Genomic DNA, 16,653 nt, shown 5'->3' with positions numbered 1-16,653 from the left:
AAAAAAAAAAAAAAAAAATACCAACTTGGTCTTATCCTGATTCATGTTCAGTATTCCGGACGGGTTCTTTTTGTTGAAACATTTCGTCTTTCATCCAAATGACTTCTTCAGTCTAAGGAGCTGCAACAAACTCAGTCTTATAAATAGCACCTTAGTGGGTCAACCAGTTTGATGGTGCTCAGATGGTTTCTGGAGTCCACCCTCTCCCTCACTGACTTGTTTGAGGCAAAAACTTTTCAACAACAACAACAACAAATAAATAAAAACATCCAGAGGACCTGACTTAACTTTGTTAGATAAACCTGATATTAAACACAGAGAAATACAGAAATCATTACGAGCAACACCTCAAAATTCAACATTTAAATTTTCTTTTCTTTTTCTTCTTGGAAAAGTTTTGGAGACTGATGAGGTAAAACTAGGTTTTTGGCTAGTTTTGTTTTTATTGTGTAAAGGCACCAACAAATTTATCTGCAAATGTAAGCATGTGGAGGCAGCGAACTGGTTGTTCTTCAATTTCTCCATGAACAACCTACACCAGTGGGTGTGGGCCCAACATCATGGATACACTGCCACCAAGCACCTGCATGCTCGCCCATGCTCCACTCAAGACATTAAAATGCTCCCAGCAGGATGACAAACCACTAAAACTGCACAAAGGAATCTGGATCGTTTCTTTTTTTGTGTGCTGAGACGTTTCACCCTCCATCCGAAGTGCTTCATCAGTCTGAGGAAACACCATACAAAACTGATTCTCCCCCAACAACTTATTCCAAAGTAGAAAAACACAGTTATGTTGGTGCTAAGATGGTTTCTGGGACACGCCCTCTTCTCTGGTGCTCACCCTCTCCCTCATCGACAGTCATGTCAAACTGGTTCAAAACAACAAAGTCCATGGACTTTGGTGCACAAAGGAAGTTTTGTGCATGCTCAAAATCATCACAAACCTATTGTGCTCTGTCACACGTAATGAGAAGTGAGTTCTTAATATACTCCACACTAAGTCCCTGCAAAGACCATCCACATTCTGGCTAGTCATATAGTGGGGTCATCAACCTGTATGACGGGGGCCTAAAGGACAAGCCAAGAGCAATGTACTTTGAAGAGAACATGCTAAAGCATCCAGTCCCTGATTTGTGATAGTGCTGTTGACAAACACAGTGGTATTTCTGTTGGTTCATCTACTGGTATCTATCTGGAAGTGTGTGATTTCTTAGGAGTTTCTTTGAAAAGGATGGGAACTATAGCTACAGTTCAGCTACAGCGTGCGCTCTCAGGACATTATTACCTGCAGTGTACCCTCAGTACGAACCAAACTAGGCAAAAGGGCCTTCTCCTACTCCGCTCCTATAACCTGGAACACCTTGCAAAAACATCTGAAGCTCTCGATCTTGAACTCTCTAAGTGATTTTAAACAACTGCTAAGCTCATGGCAACAACCAACGCAGACATGTTCCTGTTTTTAGTATTTTACACTGTTTTATAATGTAGCTGGTTTTGTTTCTTTTTTATATAATTTCTTCCATTTTCTTTTCATTTTATGCTTTTTTACATTGTCTACTGTTGTCGTCTTGTGTTCTTTTTTAAAAACAGGTCTCTCTTGTAAATGAGTCCTTGGAGCTCAATTTCAATTCAATGTTTATTTATACAAGTTAGTCTCATTGAGCGTCGAGGTCTATGAGACTAACATATAACTAAAGGTTGAACTGAACTAAAAAAAGTATAGAATATTTACCAGAGTAGAACTAGTTCTATAAGCTCTTGGTGACCCACGTTCTTGCTCATATTGTTGGATTTTAAAGCTGTGAAGAACAAACAGTGCTAAGTTCATAATATTCAGCCTTTTCTGTTTTTCTTTATAGGTGACCTGTCCTCACGCTGCCAGCTCAGTGGCTAAACTAAAACACTGCTTCAATTCACAAACTTGACATTTGCACAGCAGCTGCATGTGTGTGTGTGTGTGTGTGTGTGTGTGTGTGTGTGTGTATATACGTGTGTTTGCTCATGCACATACTAGAGTAAATCAGCAGGTTGCTTTTGGACAGGTTCATCAAAGAGGCCAGTATTCACATCCCTTGCTAACAGAAGCACAGACAGGGTAGTCTGTGAGTGTGTGTGTGTGAGTGTGTGTGTGTGGGGGGGGGGGGGGGGGGGGGGGGGGGAGGGAAAGGGGGGGGGTCTGGGGGGGGGGGGCTGTTGGAGACAGAAAGAGGTGAGAGACAGAGGTGTGAAGGAGAACAAGCAAGTTCAGCATAATCCAAAGAATATGTGCGAGATTGTGTGTCATGTTTTCATAAATGTGTTAAACATTTTTTTAGTCCTTAGAATTTTTTAAATGATACTAATAAATGAAACTCTCTTGTACTCTGACAAAGTGTTATGTTTGGGTAACATGCCCAAAGCTGTTTCCAAGAAGTTGTTGCAGAGTTTGGGAAATGAAAAAATTCACTCCTCGTTCACAAACGGCCTCCAAACTTCCGGGGAAACACTTGTTATTTACGGCAGTAGAATTATATTTTAATATTCTACATGCTGCTTCTGTATTTTTTTTAAAAGTGTATTGGATCATTTACATTGTGGGTTCTTGTTTGGAATGACTTTTGCCAGAATATGTCTAAATCTTATTGATGTTCTTATTTGACCAGCAAAACTATGAGGTTCCCATCGCCATGAAGGCCGTGTTCGACTCCATCGACATGTTTTCCTCTCGCATCCGGGAAATGGAGCAGCAGAAGAGGGATGGGGTCACCTGTAAAAAGGAGGACAAGCCCCGGTCACTGGAAAACTTTTTGTCCAGGTAAGACTCCCCTCTACTCATATAGGGACTTTGAGCACATTGCAGCTGTGTGTTTGTAACAAACAGAAAGTACCACCCTGCAGTTTCTGCAGCCTGAAACACTGTCGTCACATACTTTTACAAGATATCTAAAGTAGACTGTTTTGTTGTCTCCATGGAGATCATAGAAAATTCTATTTCCAGAAAGAAGAAGGTTTATGACCATAATTTGGGGTTGTCATCCTCTTTCACTAATCGTATGTTGAGCACAAGTGCAAGTTGCTCAGAGCTTTCAGGGCAGCTCTAAAGTGCCACTTTGATTTAGACTGAAACGGTTTTTGATTACAGGTTTCGATGGAGACGCCGCCTGTTTGTCATCTCTGCCCCCAGCGATGAGGAGTGGTTCTACCAGCAGCAGCTCTATTCTCTGAGCAGCCAGGCCTGCAATCTGGGTGAGTTTCTGAGTGTGGTGGTCATTAGAGTTGGAGGTGTGTTTGGGTCATTATCATGTTGGAATACTGCTCTGTGGTCTAGATTTGGAAGGGAGGGGCTCATGCTCTGCTTCAGTATGTCGCAGTGCATGTTCACATTCATGGTTCCTTCAATGAACTGTAGCTCCCCATAGCCAGCAGCACTCATGCAGTCACAAACCATGACACTCCCACCACCATGCTTCACTGTAGCACTCTTCACCTGGTTGCTGTCACACACACTTGACACCATCTGAACTAAAGTTTATCTTGGTCTCATCAGACCACAGTTCCAGTAATCCATGTCTTTAGACTGTTCATCTTCAGCAAACTGTTTGTGGGCTTTCTTGTGCATCATTTTTTGAAAAGACTTCCTTCTGGGATGACAGCCAAGCAGACCAGTTTGCAGTGTGCAGCGTATGGTGTGAGCAATGACAGTCAGACCCCCACCCCTTCTAGTGCAAGTTCAAGTTTATTGTCATTCGCATCATTTGTGGTACATGGGCAGCTGTGGCTGAGTGCAGGCGGCTGTGGTTAGAGCAGTCGTCCTCCAATGCAAGAGTTGGGCGTTCGAATCCACCAGCAGTCACATGCTGAAGTGTCCCTGGGCAAGACACTGAACCCCTCGTTGCCTCCGATGTGTGTCCCATCAGTGTATGAATGTGATAAAGCTCTGATTAGTCTCTTTAGAATGATTTGTTCAATTAGCTTTGTAGAGATCTAGTAGAGTGCTGTATGAATGGGTAAATGAGGACACAGATTGTAGTGTAAAGCGCTTTGAGTATCTCAATAAGACAGAAAGGCGCTATACAAGTACAGTCCATTTACCATTTACATGAGGTGGAACTAAATTGTGTACACAGGGTCCAAGTTGCATCCAACAATAGCAAAAATATAAAGTATAAAAAAAAACAGTAAATAAGGATCTAAGATATACAGTAGTCCGTCGCTACTTCGTGGTTCGTTTTTCACAGACTCGCTCTATCGCAGTTTTTCAATGTAAGATTAGACATGACACACAATTGGCTGATTGATGGATGAGCTGCACTATCGATATGGAATTTTTATTTGAAATGAATTATTTTAAATTATTTAGCACCTGCTGCATCTTTGTGCAACCCATACTGCAGGAGAAGCTCCCTCCTGCAGCTTATATCCCCACACTGCAGCAGAGAAGTGGGCGTGGCCGAGAGTGCTGGCAGGTTCACATTCTCTCAGTTTAAACTTTTGATCTGTGATTTGTGTTCTATTCTGAATAAAATATTAGATGTTGGCACCTCCATATCATTGCATTCAGTTTTTATTCACAATTTGTGTAGTGTCCCAACTTTTTTGGAATCCGGTTTGTATATATAGTATAAATGGTAAATGGACTGTACTTATATAGCGCCTTTCTATCTTATTTCAAGATACTCAAAGCTCTTTACACTACAATCTGTGCCTCACTTACCCATTCATACAGCTCTACTAGATCTTTACAAAGCTAATTGAACAAATCATTCTAAAGAGACTAATCAGTGATTTATCACATTCAAACGCCGATGGGACACACATCGGAGGCTATGAGGGGTTCAGTGTCTTGCCCAGGGACACTTCGGCATGTGACTGCTGGTGGATTCGAACCCCCAACTCTCGCATTGGAGGACGACTGCTCTAACCACTCAGCCACAGCCACCCCCACATATATATAAGTTATATACTAAAATAAACCACTACTTACTACTTGTACTACTATTCCTACTTTGCGGTTTTTCACTCATGGCGGGACTTCAGCAGGGCCAGATTAGCAACCCCAGGGGCCCCTGGGCACTGAAGCTCACAGGGGCCCCCTCCCTAACCTAACACCAATTTTACTTTATATATATATATTATATATATATATATATATATATATATATATATAATCCTGCAGTAATCCTGGCAAAAGGAGCCCCAACTAAGTACTGAGTGCTGTACATGCTCATACTTTTCAGTTGGCCAACATTTCTAAAAACTTTCTTTTTTTTAATTGGTCTTAAGTAATAAACTATTTTTCTGTGCTGAATTTGGGGTTTTCATTAGTTGTCAATTATAATCATCAACATTAAAAGAAATAAACATTTGAAATATATCAGTCAGTGTGCAATAAATGAATATAATATACAAGTTTCACTTTTTGAATGAAATTACTGAAATAAATCAACTTTTTATGATATTCTAAATTTATGACCAGCACCTGTATTATCTGCACAATCACAACAGACGGTTTGTATTTGTCTGCTCACTTCACAGAAAGTGCAATGGCTCTTACCTTTAGTTATTCTTTCTGGACTTTTTCTTTTTTGTAGGCAGGATATGAAGTGTAAACTCAGTGAGTGTAAACTCAGAAAGTCCGTCGGCCGTTTGTTTACGAAGTGAAATGAGCACAGAAACAGCGTTTTGGGTGGTTTCTTCAAATTTAGATTTTTCAGCCACATTCTTCTTAATTCCTCAGCTGTAGTAGGAGATGGAAACCATAACGCATCACAGGAACAATCTTTTTTTGTTTTGTGTCCGTGTTCAAAACACTGTTTGCAGTAGTCTTAGCTTGGTCTGGTTGTTTGTGCAGCCACAAACAGCACAGCAGGATCTGAACCCCGGTAGGACATTTTAGTAAACTTCACGTTTAAACAAAAACTTTTGCTTTAATAAACTGAATGCAAATAACTTAAAAAAAAGTTGCGGTCCGTTCTATCACTGATACTTCCCGTGTTGGACCGGAAGTTAAAAGCACCAGGAATAACGTGAGATATGTGAATTTTATTGGGTTTTGTGTTTTATTTTGAAAACCGGAAATTCACTCTTCCCTATCGCGACTGTTATTGTGAGCAGCTTCACCGTCCTCCCTCATGGTGCTGTATCCCACAGATGACGGGAGTCAGAGTGCCTGTTGTTTGTTGCGGCAAAAAAAATTCTGCCAACAGAGGGCCCCTCTGTGCCAAGGGCACCTGGGCACGTGCTCAGATTGCCCGTATGGTAGATCCGGCCTTGGGCTTCGGGTACAGATCCCCCGCCATAGTGAACCTTCAATCTCTGCTTCAATGCTAGCAGCACTCATATGTGTATGCAGAGCAACAATTCTTTTTTTCCAGATCCTCTGAGAGTTATTTGTCATGAGGTGATGCCATCTTGAATTTCCAGTGACCAGTATGAGAGTGTGAGAGCGATAATACCAAATCTAACACACCTGCTCCCCATTCACACCTGAGACCTTGTAACACTAACGAGTCACGTGACACCGGGGAGAGAAAAGGCCTAATTGGGCACAATTTGGGCATTTTCACTTAATGCTTGAAAGTTTGTGAGCTGTTTATAATTTTCTGTATTTCTGCATAAACCTGATCTAAAATATAATCACATTTTCACACAAGTCCTAAATGTCTGCCCAAAATTTATTACAAAGTGAACAACACTATTAAATGTTTTAATCAGGACGACTCATGATAGCAGGAAGATGGCATGTCTTGTTCACTTGAGGTTGTGTGGAGATCTTATTTTTCCTCTTGATGCGTTAAGAACCCAGAGCTGCTTTAGGCTGACGACCTGTTTGATCCTGGTATTTACTGTACAGGTACACTTAGTGCGTACAAGTGAACACTGCATTTTCCTCTGGTTGGGTGGCATCTAATACGTTTTTGTCTTTGCGTGTGTATGTGTGTGTGTGACGTCATAGGTCTGAGGCACATTGCTATTCTGAAGCTGGTTGGTACTGAGCAGCCAGACATGGGCGGAGTCTTGGAGCTGTATCCCATCAATGGTAAGGACTTTTCTATAAAATTATTCAGGTATAAATTATTTTAATTCATCAAACAAAGAAAATGTCTGTAATATACACAATCTTGGTATAAAGAAATTACATATCATTTCAGTTTCTTAGATTTTATAAGGCATATACAAACTTACAGTATTTTGTTCCAAACACATCTTCCAATTGGGTCCAACACTTTAAGGTAGTATCTTTCTGTCCAACACTTTAAGGTAGTATCTTTCTGTCCAACACTTTAAGGGAGTATCTTTCTGTCCAACACTTTAAGGTAGTATCTTTCTGTCCAACACTTTAAGGTAGTATCTTTCTGGATCGAGACTGTTGAAACTAGTTGGTGACTCAAAATTGTGAGAAAATATGCAAATTTTCTATTGCAACCTTACTGATTCTTGAAGTTTGCAACTAAACAACAAGCAAGACGTCAATCAAGAAATTGAGAACTTCCAAAAACGACACAAGATATTCTGGTGTTTTCCTCGTTGCAAATTAGATTCCAGCTACCACATAACCTTTACTTAGAAACTACTGCAAAAATGTGCAGTTTATAAAAAAAAAAAAAAAAAACTAAAATCATGGCACAAAATTTTAAAAACAATGACATGCATATCTAAAAATGTTCTGGAATGGGTGCTGGACCAAAAGTCCACACACCAAGAAAAGTTTCTGACCAAGTTTAATTTTCAACGTGAAGATTCAGGCAAACCGTCTTACTGTAAAAAGAAAAGGATTCAAAGATTTAAGGTTCTTTATTGTCATTTGCGTCACATGTGATACATGAGATGGAATGAAATTGTGTACACAGGCTCCCAGTTATAGAACAAGATGTAAGCTATATGTTAGTCACTGATAGTGCAAAACAATACACCGAACAGCTGCAGCACGATTCTCATAGATTCTGTTCGGCTATAATTTACACGCTTGATGCAAACAGAATCAGGCTTGGAGCTCCAAAATGAGCATAAACTGAGATTTATTCAAAGCATGCAACAAAAATACAGAAAGAAGGTGCCACAAGTGAAAAATAAATAAGTCTACAGGGTCCTATTGGCAGAGTGGTTCTGATGACAGTGACATTATCTTAGCAACATGGTTCTGATGGAACCATGGTACTGTTAGCAGAGTGCAGTGGTTGATTTGAGCCGGATCCTGCCGGAACAAGATCCGGGAACTGCCTCATTCTGACCGACTGTGTTCCAGCAACTGTTTCCTCGGATCCGGCAAATCTCCGCCCCTAAAAGTCCAAAGTTCTCGCGCATTTTTATTTTGATTATTTATTGAAAATACAACGAGAGGAGACGTTGCCCCGTCTGTGGAGTGAATGTTCCTGCCGCACTACGCGCACCAACTCGCGCACGCTCCTGCCAGCTGGGCGAAGCTGATGGTGGGGTCAGGTGTCAGCTTCACGCAGCTGCTCCAGCCCAGCAGAGACGTGGACCGCATGTCCAGCGGGGAGCGTCTTCATGCTTCAGCTGCGCCCTGCGGACTGTGCATGTTTTACGCACAGGAGCGTCTCCAGACAGCTCTCCAGAGCGCGCACAGCTGCTGATGTGTGGGAACTCCTGCACATAGACATATACACACAGCTGAAGGTGGATGAAGACGCTCCTCGCGGGACATGCAGTCCGCGTCTCTGCTGGGCAGGAGCATGGGACATCCACTCCACAGACGGGGCAACATCTCCTCTCGTTGTATTTTTAATAAATAATCAAAATAAAAATGTGCGATGACTTTGGACTTTTAGGGGCAGAGATTTGAGTTGTGGGGGTAGGATGTTTGACAAAATCAGAGCTGTTCTATTCACAGACTTCTTCTAGCTCTCTAAAATAGTAATTTCAATTGAACCTTTATTTCTACAGGTTGTTAGTCTCATTTACAAGAGAGACCTGTTTCAATTTAATCAAATGTTTCCAAATGTAGGTAAACAAAGATGTTTAACAACATGGTAAAATACACCAAAATGCAGGAAATGGCATCTCTTTTGTTCCAAATTTTCTGGGGGAGGACCCACAGACCCCCCCCACACACACACACACACACACACGCACACGCCGAACCACCCGCTATTTATGTTCCAGCATCAATCAGTTTACAAATTAAATCCTTGCGGTGTGCTTTGGTTAGCAGCATTAGCAGGTCTTGTTAGCAGGTCTCTTCAGCAGCTTGATGATAAAAAGAACCACAGCAGCTGCCTCCCAGACTGCCCTCCTGAACCGGGTCCGGCAGATGTAGAACATCCAGGTTTCCCCGATGGAGGATCATGTAGACAGTTGCCATGGCAGGCCTGAGCCCGAGACTGGAAGGACTGAACCATGACGACACGATGGCAAGGCAGCGACACAGAAAACTCCACAAGTGTGTCGCGGTCATATCCTGTACTGCGGATGTGCATTGTAGTCGCAAAAAAACAAGTTAAAACAGAAACAAAAAGAACAAAAAAAGATCTAGTTCACTGGGAGCCTGTGAAGCTGTAGCCATCTTGGCTAGTGATAGCAAGTGAAAGCAAATGCAGCCCAGATTTTATTAGCCTGAAGTGCTCACCTTTCAATCTATGACATCTTCTAATCAAAGGGGGTCCCATCTCCAGGCCACTGAGCAGAACACCGACAGTTTCACTGCTCCAAACATGCCTTTCAGTGTGTGAGTGAACGTATAAAAGCCATGAAAACACAGTGTAAATACAGTAAAAGCCACTAGTGAATGAAAAACATTTAAACGTGCTTTCCAAAACTTGGAGATCTCAAAAAAGACGCTATATACTGGGGGAGTGTAGATTTGTTGCTGTTTGGGATCATTGTTTTGTTGCATGACTCAGTTTAAGTCAAGCATCATGAACCTCCTGAGACCCTGCATCCACATGTGGGGACGTTACATTTTGGCTTTGCTGTACCTTATACTTCACTCTGTTCAATAGTGTTTTATACTTTGTTAAGCCATGTTAATGTTGTTGTGGTATGCTGTAAAATAAGCCCATTGTCCCCATCGAAGACTTTTTTTTTTAACAAAAGTATGTCATAACCATGTAACAAAATACAACTTCCTGTTGGAAGAGGAAGCTTTATTTATACACAAATCAGGTCCATCTAATCACAAATATCTAGGAGATATGAAAAATGCATCGCAAACCAGAGCTCGGGTCTCAGGAGGTTAAGTCAGACACATGACCTCACATTTAACTCTAGACTACTTTCAGAGTTCATGATTAACTCACTGAATACAAGGTGTGGAGGACCTGTGGATGCAAAGTAAGCCCACATCGTAACGTTTTTCCTCGTGTGCTGACATGAACTATTATTATTATTAATAGTATGAACTATTGATATGCTGTCGTGTGCAGTTATCTCACAGAAACGATCAACGTTAAGCAGGATCTTTATTCTAAAAAAGGCAGGTCTTCTGGATGAGTTCAAAAAACAAAAAAATTGTCGAAACGTTTCATTTTTCATCCAGAAGACTTCTTCAGTCTGAGGAGCTGGTAGATGAATTATGAATGAAATTAATGAATGATTGAATGAAAGATGAAATGTTTCTACGGTTTTCTTTGTTTTTTGAACCCGTCCAGAGGACCTGACTTAATTTTTTTTTAGATTTTTCTACCTGGATTATTGAGCATGCATTAGGATACAGGATTATTATTAATACCGTAATTATTATTTGTATGTGAATGTTTCTGTTCAGTGCCCTGAGATGACTTCTGTTGTGATGTGGCACTTTATAAATAAACTAAATTGAATTGAATTTTTTTTTTTCATTTAGCCTTTATTTATCCAGGTAGTCTCATTGAGCCACGGGAACTCATTTTCAAGAGAGACCTGTTTAGGGAGCACATGGTGGGGGTTAAGGGCCTTGCTCATGGGCCCAGAGTGGGGCGAATGAGGGTGGGGGCAAGTGTGAGTGTTTCACCTACCCCACCCACAATTTTGATGTTGTCGGGGCCGGGGCGTGAACCGGCGATCTTCGGATCACAGGCCCACCTCTCTAACCTCTGCGCCACCACTCCCCTCTAAATTGAATTGAATCATTGCTGCCTATGATTTTAAAATTTTTTATTCATCATTCTACTGTACTGTAAAAATATTATTTACATCAAAACTTTAAAGAAACATTCATATACGGTATCCTGATGCATGCTCAATAATCCAGGTAGAAAAATCCCAAAAAGTTCAATCTGGTCCTCTGGACATTCAAAAAAAAAAAAAAAATGCAAAAAAATATAGAAATGTCCCCCGGCACAAACAGAGTAATGTTGTGTATGCTGTTCAGTGTCAGGAGGGCTGTGATCAGTCTTACATCGGGGAAACTAAACAGCCACTGGCCAAAAGGATGGCCCAGCACAGAAGATCAACATCTTCAGGCCAGGACTCTGCGGTCTACACTCATCTCCAGGCCAGCGGTCACTCTTTCAAGGATGAAGATGTTCACATCCTGGACAGAGAGGAACGATGGTTTGAGAGAGGAGTAAAGGAGGCCATCTTTGTGAAAAGAAATCATCCATCATTAAACAGGGGTGGAGGCCTCCGGGTTCAACTGTCCCCCTCTTACAATGCTGTGATTGCTAGTATCACTCAGCCCTCTGTGAACAGTAAACTGCCATCAGTGTGCTAATGATCCATTGTTAGGCTGATGGTCCTTCTTGAGCATGTGATCAGCTGGTTTTGGTTGTCAGCAGCAAAACTGGTTGATCCACTCTGAGAAGGTGCTATTTAAGAGACTGAGCTGAATACAGCATCTCAGACTGAGGAAGTCTCTCGGATGAAAGATGAAACGTTTCTACATTTTTTTGCTTTGTTTTGTTTTTTGTTTTTTTTTAATGTCCAGAGGACCAGATTGAACTTTTTTGGATTCATATACGGTACTTTCTTCCAAGAAATTAGTGCCACACCAAGTATTAGTGATTAGTCTAACACCATTAGTAAAACTGATTGATCTAGGAAAGCCAGAGGATCATGTTGACTCTTCATTTCCTCACAGTCTCTTGGGGGTGAGGAATACTCCATGAAAATGTGTGTGTGTGTGTGTGTGGTCAGAGGGGGGGGGGGGGGTAAGGAAGGTAATAATGGAATAAAGAAATTAAAGCTTTTCATGGCTTCATTAAAATGATTTCACATAGAAAACAGTCAGTATTTAGTGTCAGTTGTCCTGGAAAATTGTGAGTGTAGTAAGGAGGCGAAGAAGAGTCCGAGTCGGATTGAGCAGAAAAAATCACTCCTGAAAAGTTTCAGGAGTGATTTGTGACAAAAGAGTGTCAGCAAAGGTCAAAGGAAAAGTTTACAAGACAGTGGTGAGACCAGTTATGTTGTATGGTCTGGAGACAGAGACATGGACAGAAAGACAGGAGAAAGAGCTGGAAGTAGCAGAAATGAAGACGTTAAGGTTCTCCTTAGGAGTGACAAGGATGGATAAGATTAGGAATGAGATCATCAGAGGTACAGCACAGGTTGAACTGGGAGATAAAGTTAGAGGCCAGACTGAGATGGTTTGGACATGTCCAGAGGAGGGACAGTGGGTATATTGGTAGAAGGATGTTAGAAATGCAGCTGTCAGGAAAAAGACAAAGAGGAGATAAATGGATGCATTTAGAGGACAGTGGTTGTTGGGGACAGAGTGAGGTGGAGGAGATGGCTCAAAGTGGCAACTCCTAACAAGAGAAAAGCCGAAACAAGAAAAAGATTAGTGTATGTAAGCTTTTGTATTAGTCTTTGTAAGCTGAAATAAAAAGCTTAGTCAACTCCATTTTATGATTAAATAAGATTAAGGTAAGATATTTTCTTTTCAGTGTATTAGTTTAACACCCGCACTCTGTCAGGCTTTAGTTGTTTATTAGAGATGCATAGATCTGTTCTCTTGTTCGCTTTCTGCTGTTTCCAAATAACCAATGGAAACTTTTGACTTCATCTGAGGTTAAGAGGTCAATTTGTGAGTATTTTTTACAGCAAACAAAAAGGAGTGAACGAGTGGGAAGGTGTATTTATCTGTGTGACTGTTCCTTTTCAAAGTGGACACTACAGTGCTAACTATGTTAAAAATGTTACCGTAAATATCACAACTAAACCTCTTGACACAATCAAATTGAAACAGCTGAATACCTACAGAAATGACAAGTGATACTTTGAAGCAAAACAAGAAGTGTGTTGAGAAGTGTATACCTTATTTAAAAAGAGGCACACACCCATGGGCGTCAGAAGCATCTGTAATGTGTGTGTGTGTGTGTGTGCACAAAAAATTGTACTCTAGTTTGCACAAAAGCAACATTTCATCTAGATTTCTGTACTTTAATTCAATTTAAAGCATGTTTCTTACCAAGTTTGTGTAAATTCAGCTGTTTTAAAGACATTTTGATCGGCACTACTTGTGTTTATAGAGAAATAAAAAACATCACCACTAGACTTTTTTACTTGTGTTCAACACTACTCATCTAAAGGATGCTTCTCATGAAGCTTGAGGACAATAAGGTGTGGGGTTTTAAAGACATTTCAACATTTATGCACCTGAACACACAGCGTCTTACATCTGCAGCGTCTTACAGCGTCACAGTTACTAAGATAAGATGCTACAGACGTAGCACTCCACTCAAGCATCCTCCACTGTTCACTGCACTTTCCTGGCTTCCTAAAAAACAGTTAAAAAAGATAAATATTAGGGGTGCACCGATTGCATTTTTCTGGCTTATCACCAATCTCTAAAAAGTCTGACCTGCCGATTCTGATTTTGGCCGATACCGATTTTGTTTTATAAGCGACACTGTCAGGAGTTATAAGGTCACAATGCACCTTCAACTTCCCAACCTTATTTTATTGAAAAACAGACCCTTGAACAATATCCTAGAAACAATGCAAACTTGTTTTAACTGGTCACGAGGTAGTGCTCTGAAATATAAAAGAAGTTCAGACAATTATTGTTAAAACTAAAAAAATCAGTAACATCGGTTTCTCATGCATCGGCCAATTTCTGATTTCCCAAAATTAAGGAAATCGGGGCCGATAAATTGGTGCACCCCTAATAAATAAAATACCAAATTTATGCTAATGCGCATCATCTGCCCATCAGTATTCCACATGATAATCCATAGTTCGTAAACACAAGCAGAGGATGTCACATTACATGTGTTTGCTCGTAAGTGGAAGCCATAGGCTTTGTGCTTTGTGCTGAACAGAATTGGCCCAAATGAAAAGCAAATGTAGTTTTGGCCTAACATCTGTCAATCACTCAACACCATATACATGACTGGAATCTTGTGCTACTCTGTTTGGGCTGTAAAACAATGAGCTCATTTAGAAGACTTTAGACTATCCTGATGCATGCTCAATAATCCAGGTAGAAAAATCCAAAAAGACTTTAGACTGTTTATCTTGTTTGATGTTGATATCGTTCTACAGTTCACTAAAATAAGAGATCTTCGGTCTCACATCAGCAAAGCGTATTCAAAACCAGAAACCCACATAGAATATTTCTGCATCCTGCTTCCAGTAAATATGGCCAGTGGGATCTTTCTTTTTTGGTTCTTGGTCAAATTTTGTTTTTTTTTTAGAAAATAGTTTCTTTTCTGGGAAATGTGAGTCAGACTTATGCAAGACTAGAATCTCAAGATGTTGCCAATAGATTAAGGCTTTACATTTTGGAGTCCAAAATGAGGAGGTAAATATCAAACAAGTGTAAAACGCAAAGCACGTGTGTGCTGTCTGTTGTGAAAATAAACTGTCCTCCTGAAATGCTCCCGCACTAATTCAAACCTCTGCTCCATCCAGGCAGTGCTACTGTGGAGCGTGAAGGCCTTTCAGCCACTTTGGTGAAGGACATGAGGAACTACTTCCAAGTCAGCCCAGAATACTTCTCCATGCTGCTGGTAGGGAAGGATGGCAATGTCAAGTCCTGGTACCCTTCGCCCATGTGGTCCATGGCCACCATCTATGACCTGGTGGACTCAATGCAACTGCGTAGGCAGGAGATGGCAATCCAGCAGTCACTCGGCATGCGCTGTCCTGAAGATGAGTATGGTGGCTATGGCTACCATCAACATGGGTATGAACATGGTTACCAGGATAGCTATCGCCAGGGCTATGGTTACTAAGGGTAGTAACCTATTGGGCTGCAACTAATTGGCAACAGACATTTAAGAGGGAGTCCCTAGAAAGACTGACAATATTCAGTGGTTCCCTCACATGATTTGCAGAGGCTCACGGTCCTATTGATTGAGTTTTAAATGTGTTTAAATAATTTGCGAGATAGAGTTGCACTGAAAACAGTCAGAGTCAGTGCATATGTCTTAAACCCATGTGAAATTTTTGTGGGCATTTCCAGCCCATCTCAAGAGTACTAGAGCTGTATTTTGACACAAGAAAATGCTCTCTGGACAGAAAACATGTCCAGGTCTAAAATCCGTGCTGATACTTAATTTTTAAAAACTGGTCCAAGTCTGTTTGAGTATACTTTAGAAATGAACAAACAGATTACATCATAAATGTAAGGGTGACTGAGAAAGCTGATGGGGAGAGATGGCAATTTTGAGTCGCCAGTTAGTCTCAATCTGCCACAGCCCAGTGAGATACCTGAACCTTTGTGTGATGGATGCCAACAAGTGGCTCTTAGCTCTGGTATTTTTAAACTATACTGGTTTTTGTTTGTATATTTTTACCCATTTTTAACATGAGTTATCAAATGGATAGAGATCCTGGAATGTTTGACAGCTTAAACTGGATGACTCATAACCGCTTTCTCCTGCTACCCAATTCACATACAGCATGTAGTACAAGGTGAAACACAAGGGCTTGTATTCAAAGCTGGTCAAAACATAAAAGTGTAGGGAAGCTAGGAGGACCAGGAACATTTAATGTATGTCATTTTTCTCTGTTAAACACCCTTGTGTATGCTCTGTCACCTTCACTTCCCATGTCAAATTTACACCTTTGGATTTTCAGGACAAAGCTTTATTTTGTAGCTAAGGAGAAAAAGGATGTATTTATTGGAAATTTGTTGTGTTTAATGTGAAATTATAAAACATTTTCTTTAAAGCTGTCACATTTCTCTTCTGTTAAGTTTCAGTTACTCTTATTTAAATTTACTGGCAATAAAATCAATATATTACCAACAGTTTCATCAGCTTCCTAATGGTAAAAAAATAGAAACTTTAGATGAATTTCATACTAAACATCAAAGTATTCCTAGAAGGAATGCATGTTAAATGCCACTTTTATGCCTGAGTTTTAAACTAAGGTCATCTTATGTTAAATGACAAGATCATAGCTTTTTTGATCAAATCATTCAAAATGCCATGTGTGACAAAAACAATATTAATTCTTCTGCATATCTTGTAAATGACTCTCAGCTACGACAACATTCAATTCTAGATTTATATCTGTACATTTTTCTGTTAAACATTTTTTTGTGCTGGCTAAGTTTGGCTGTGGTATCTAACTTGAACTGGACCGACTCCAAAAGCGAATCAGTTATAGATCAACTAAAATAAGTACTTTTTGAAAGTGTTACTAAAAACCCTTTAGTACTTCATGAGATTTGGATAAAGATGAATTCAATAGTAAATGTCAAATTTTTAAACAAAGATCTTGCACACTCATTTAGTGCTCAGAGTATACGTCGGGAATCAGTCTAAGCTACTACCACATCAAATT

General features: G+C 40.4%; 1 protein-coding gene across 1 annotated transcript in view; it reads left to right on the top strand.

Moving 5' to 3' along the window:
* ccdc80 (coiled-coil domain containing 80) overlaps window positions 1-15,512 on the top strand; it is a 44,751-nt gene extending 29,239 nt beyond the window's left edge. The window contains exons 7-10 of the mRNA XM_037687077.1: window positions 2,646-2,797; window positions 3,125-3,228; window positions 6,938-7,021; window positions 14,773-15,512. Coding sequence (XP_037543005.1) covers window positions 2,646-2,797; window positions 3,125-3,228; window positions 6,938-7,021; window positions 14,773-15,095 — 663 coding nt within the window. The 3' untranslated portion in view covers window positions 15,096-15,512. The remainder of the gene's footprint in view (window positions 1-2,645; window positions 2,798-3,124; window positions 3,229-6,937; window positions 7,022-14,772) is intronic.
* Window positions 15,513-16,653: the final 1,141 nt, after the last annotated feature.

The sequence above is a fragment of the Nematolebias whitei genome, chromosome 13 (assembly GCF_014905685.2).
Source record: "Nematolebias whitei isolate Nwh7 chromosome 13, NemWhi1, whole genome shotgun sequence".
Lineage (NCBI taxonomy): Eukaryota > Metazoa > Chordata > Actinopteri > Cyprinodontiformes > Rivulidae > Nematolebias > Nematolebias whitei.
The sequence above is the reverse complement of the archived record's forward strand: the minus strand, read 5'-3'. Positions and strand labels throughout refer to the sequence as shown.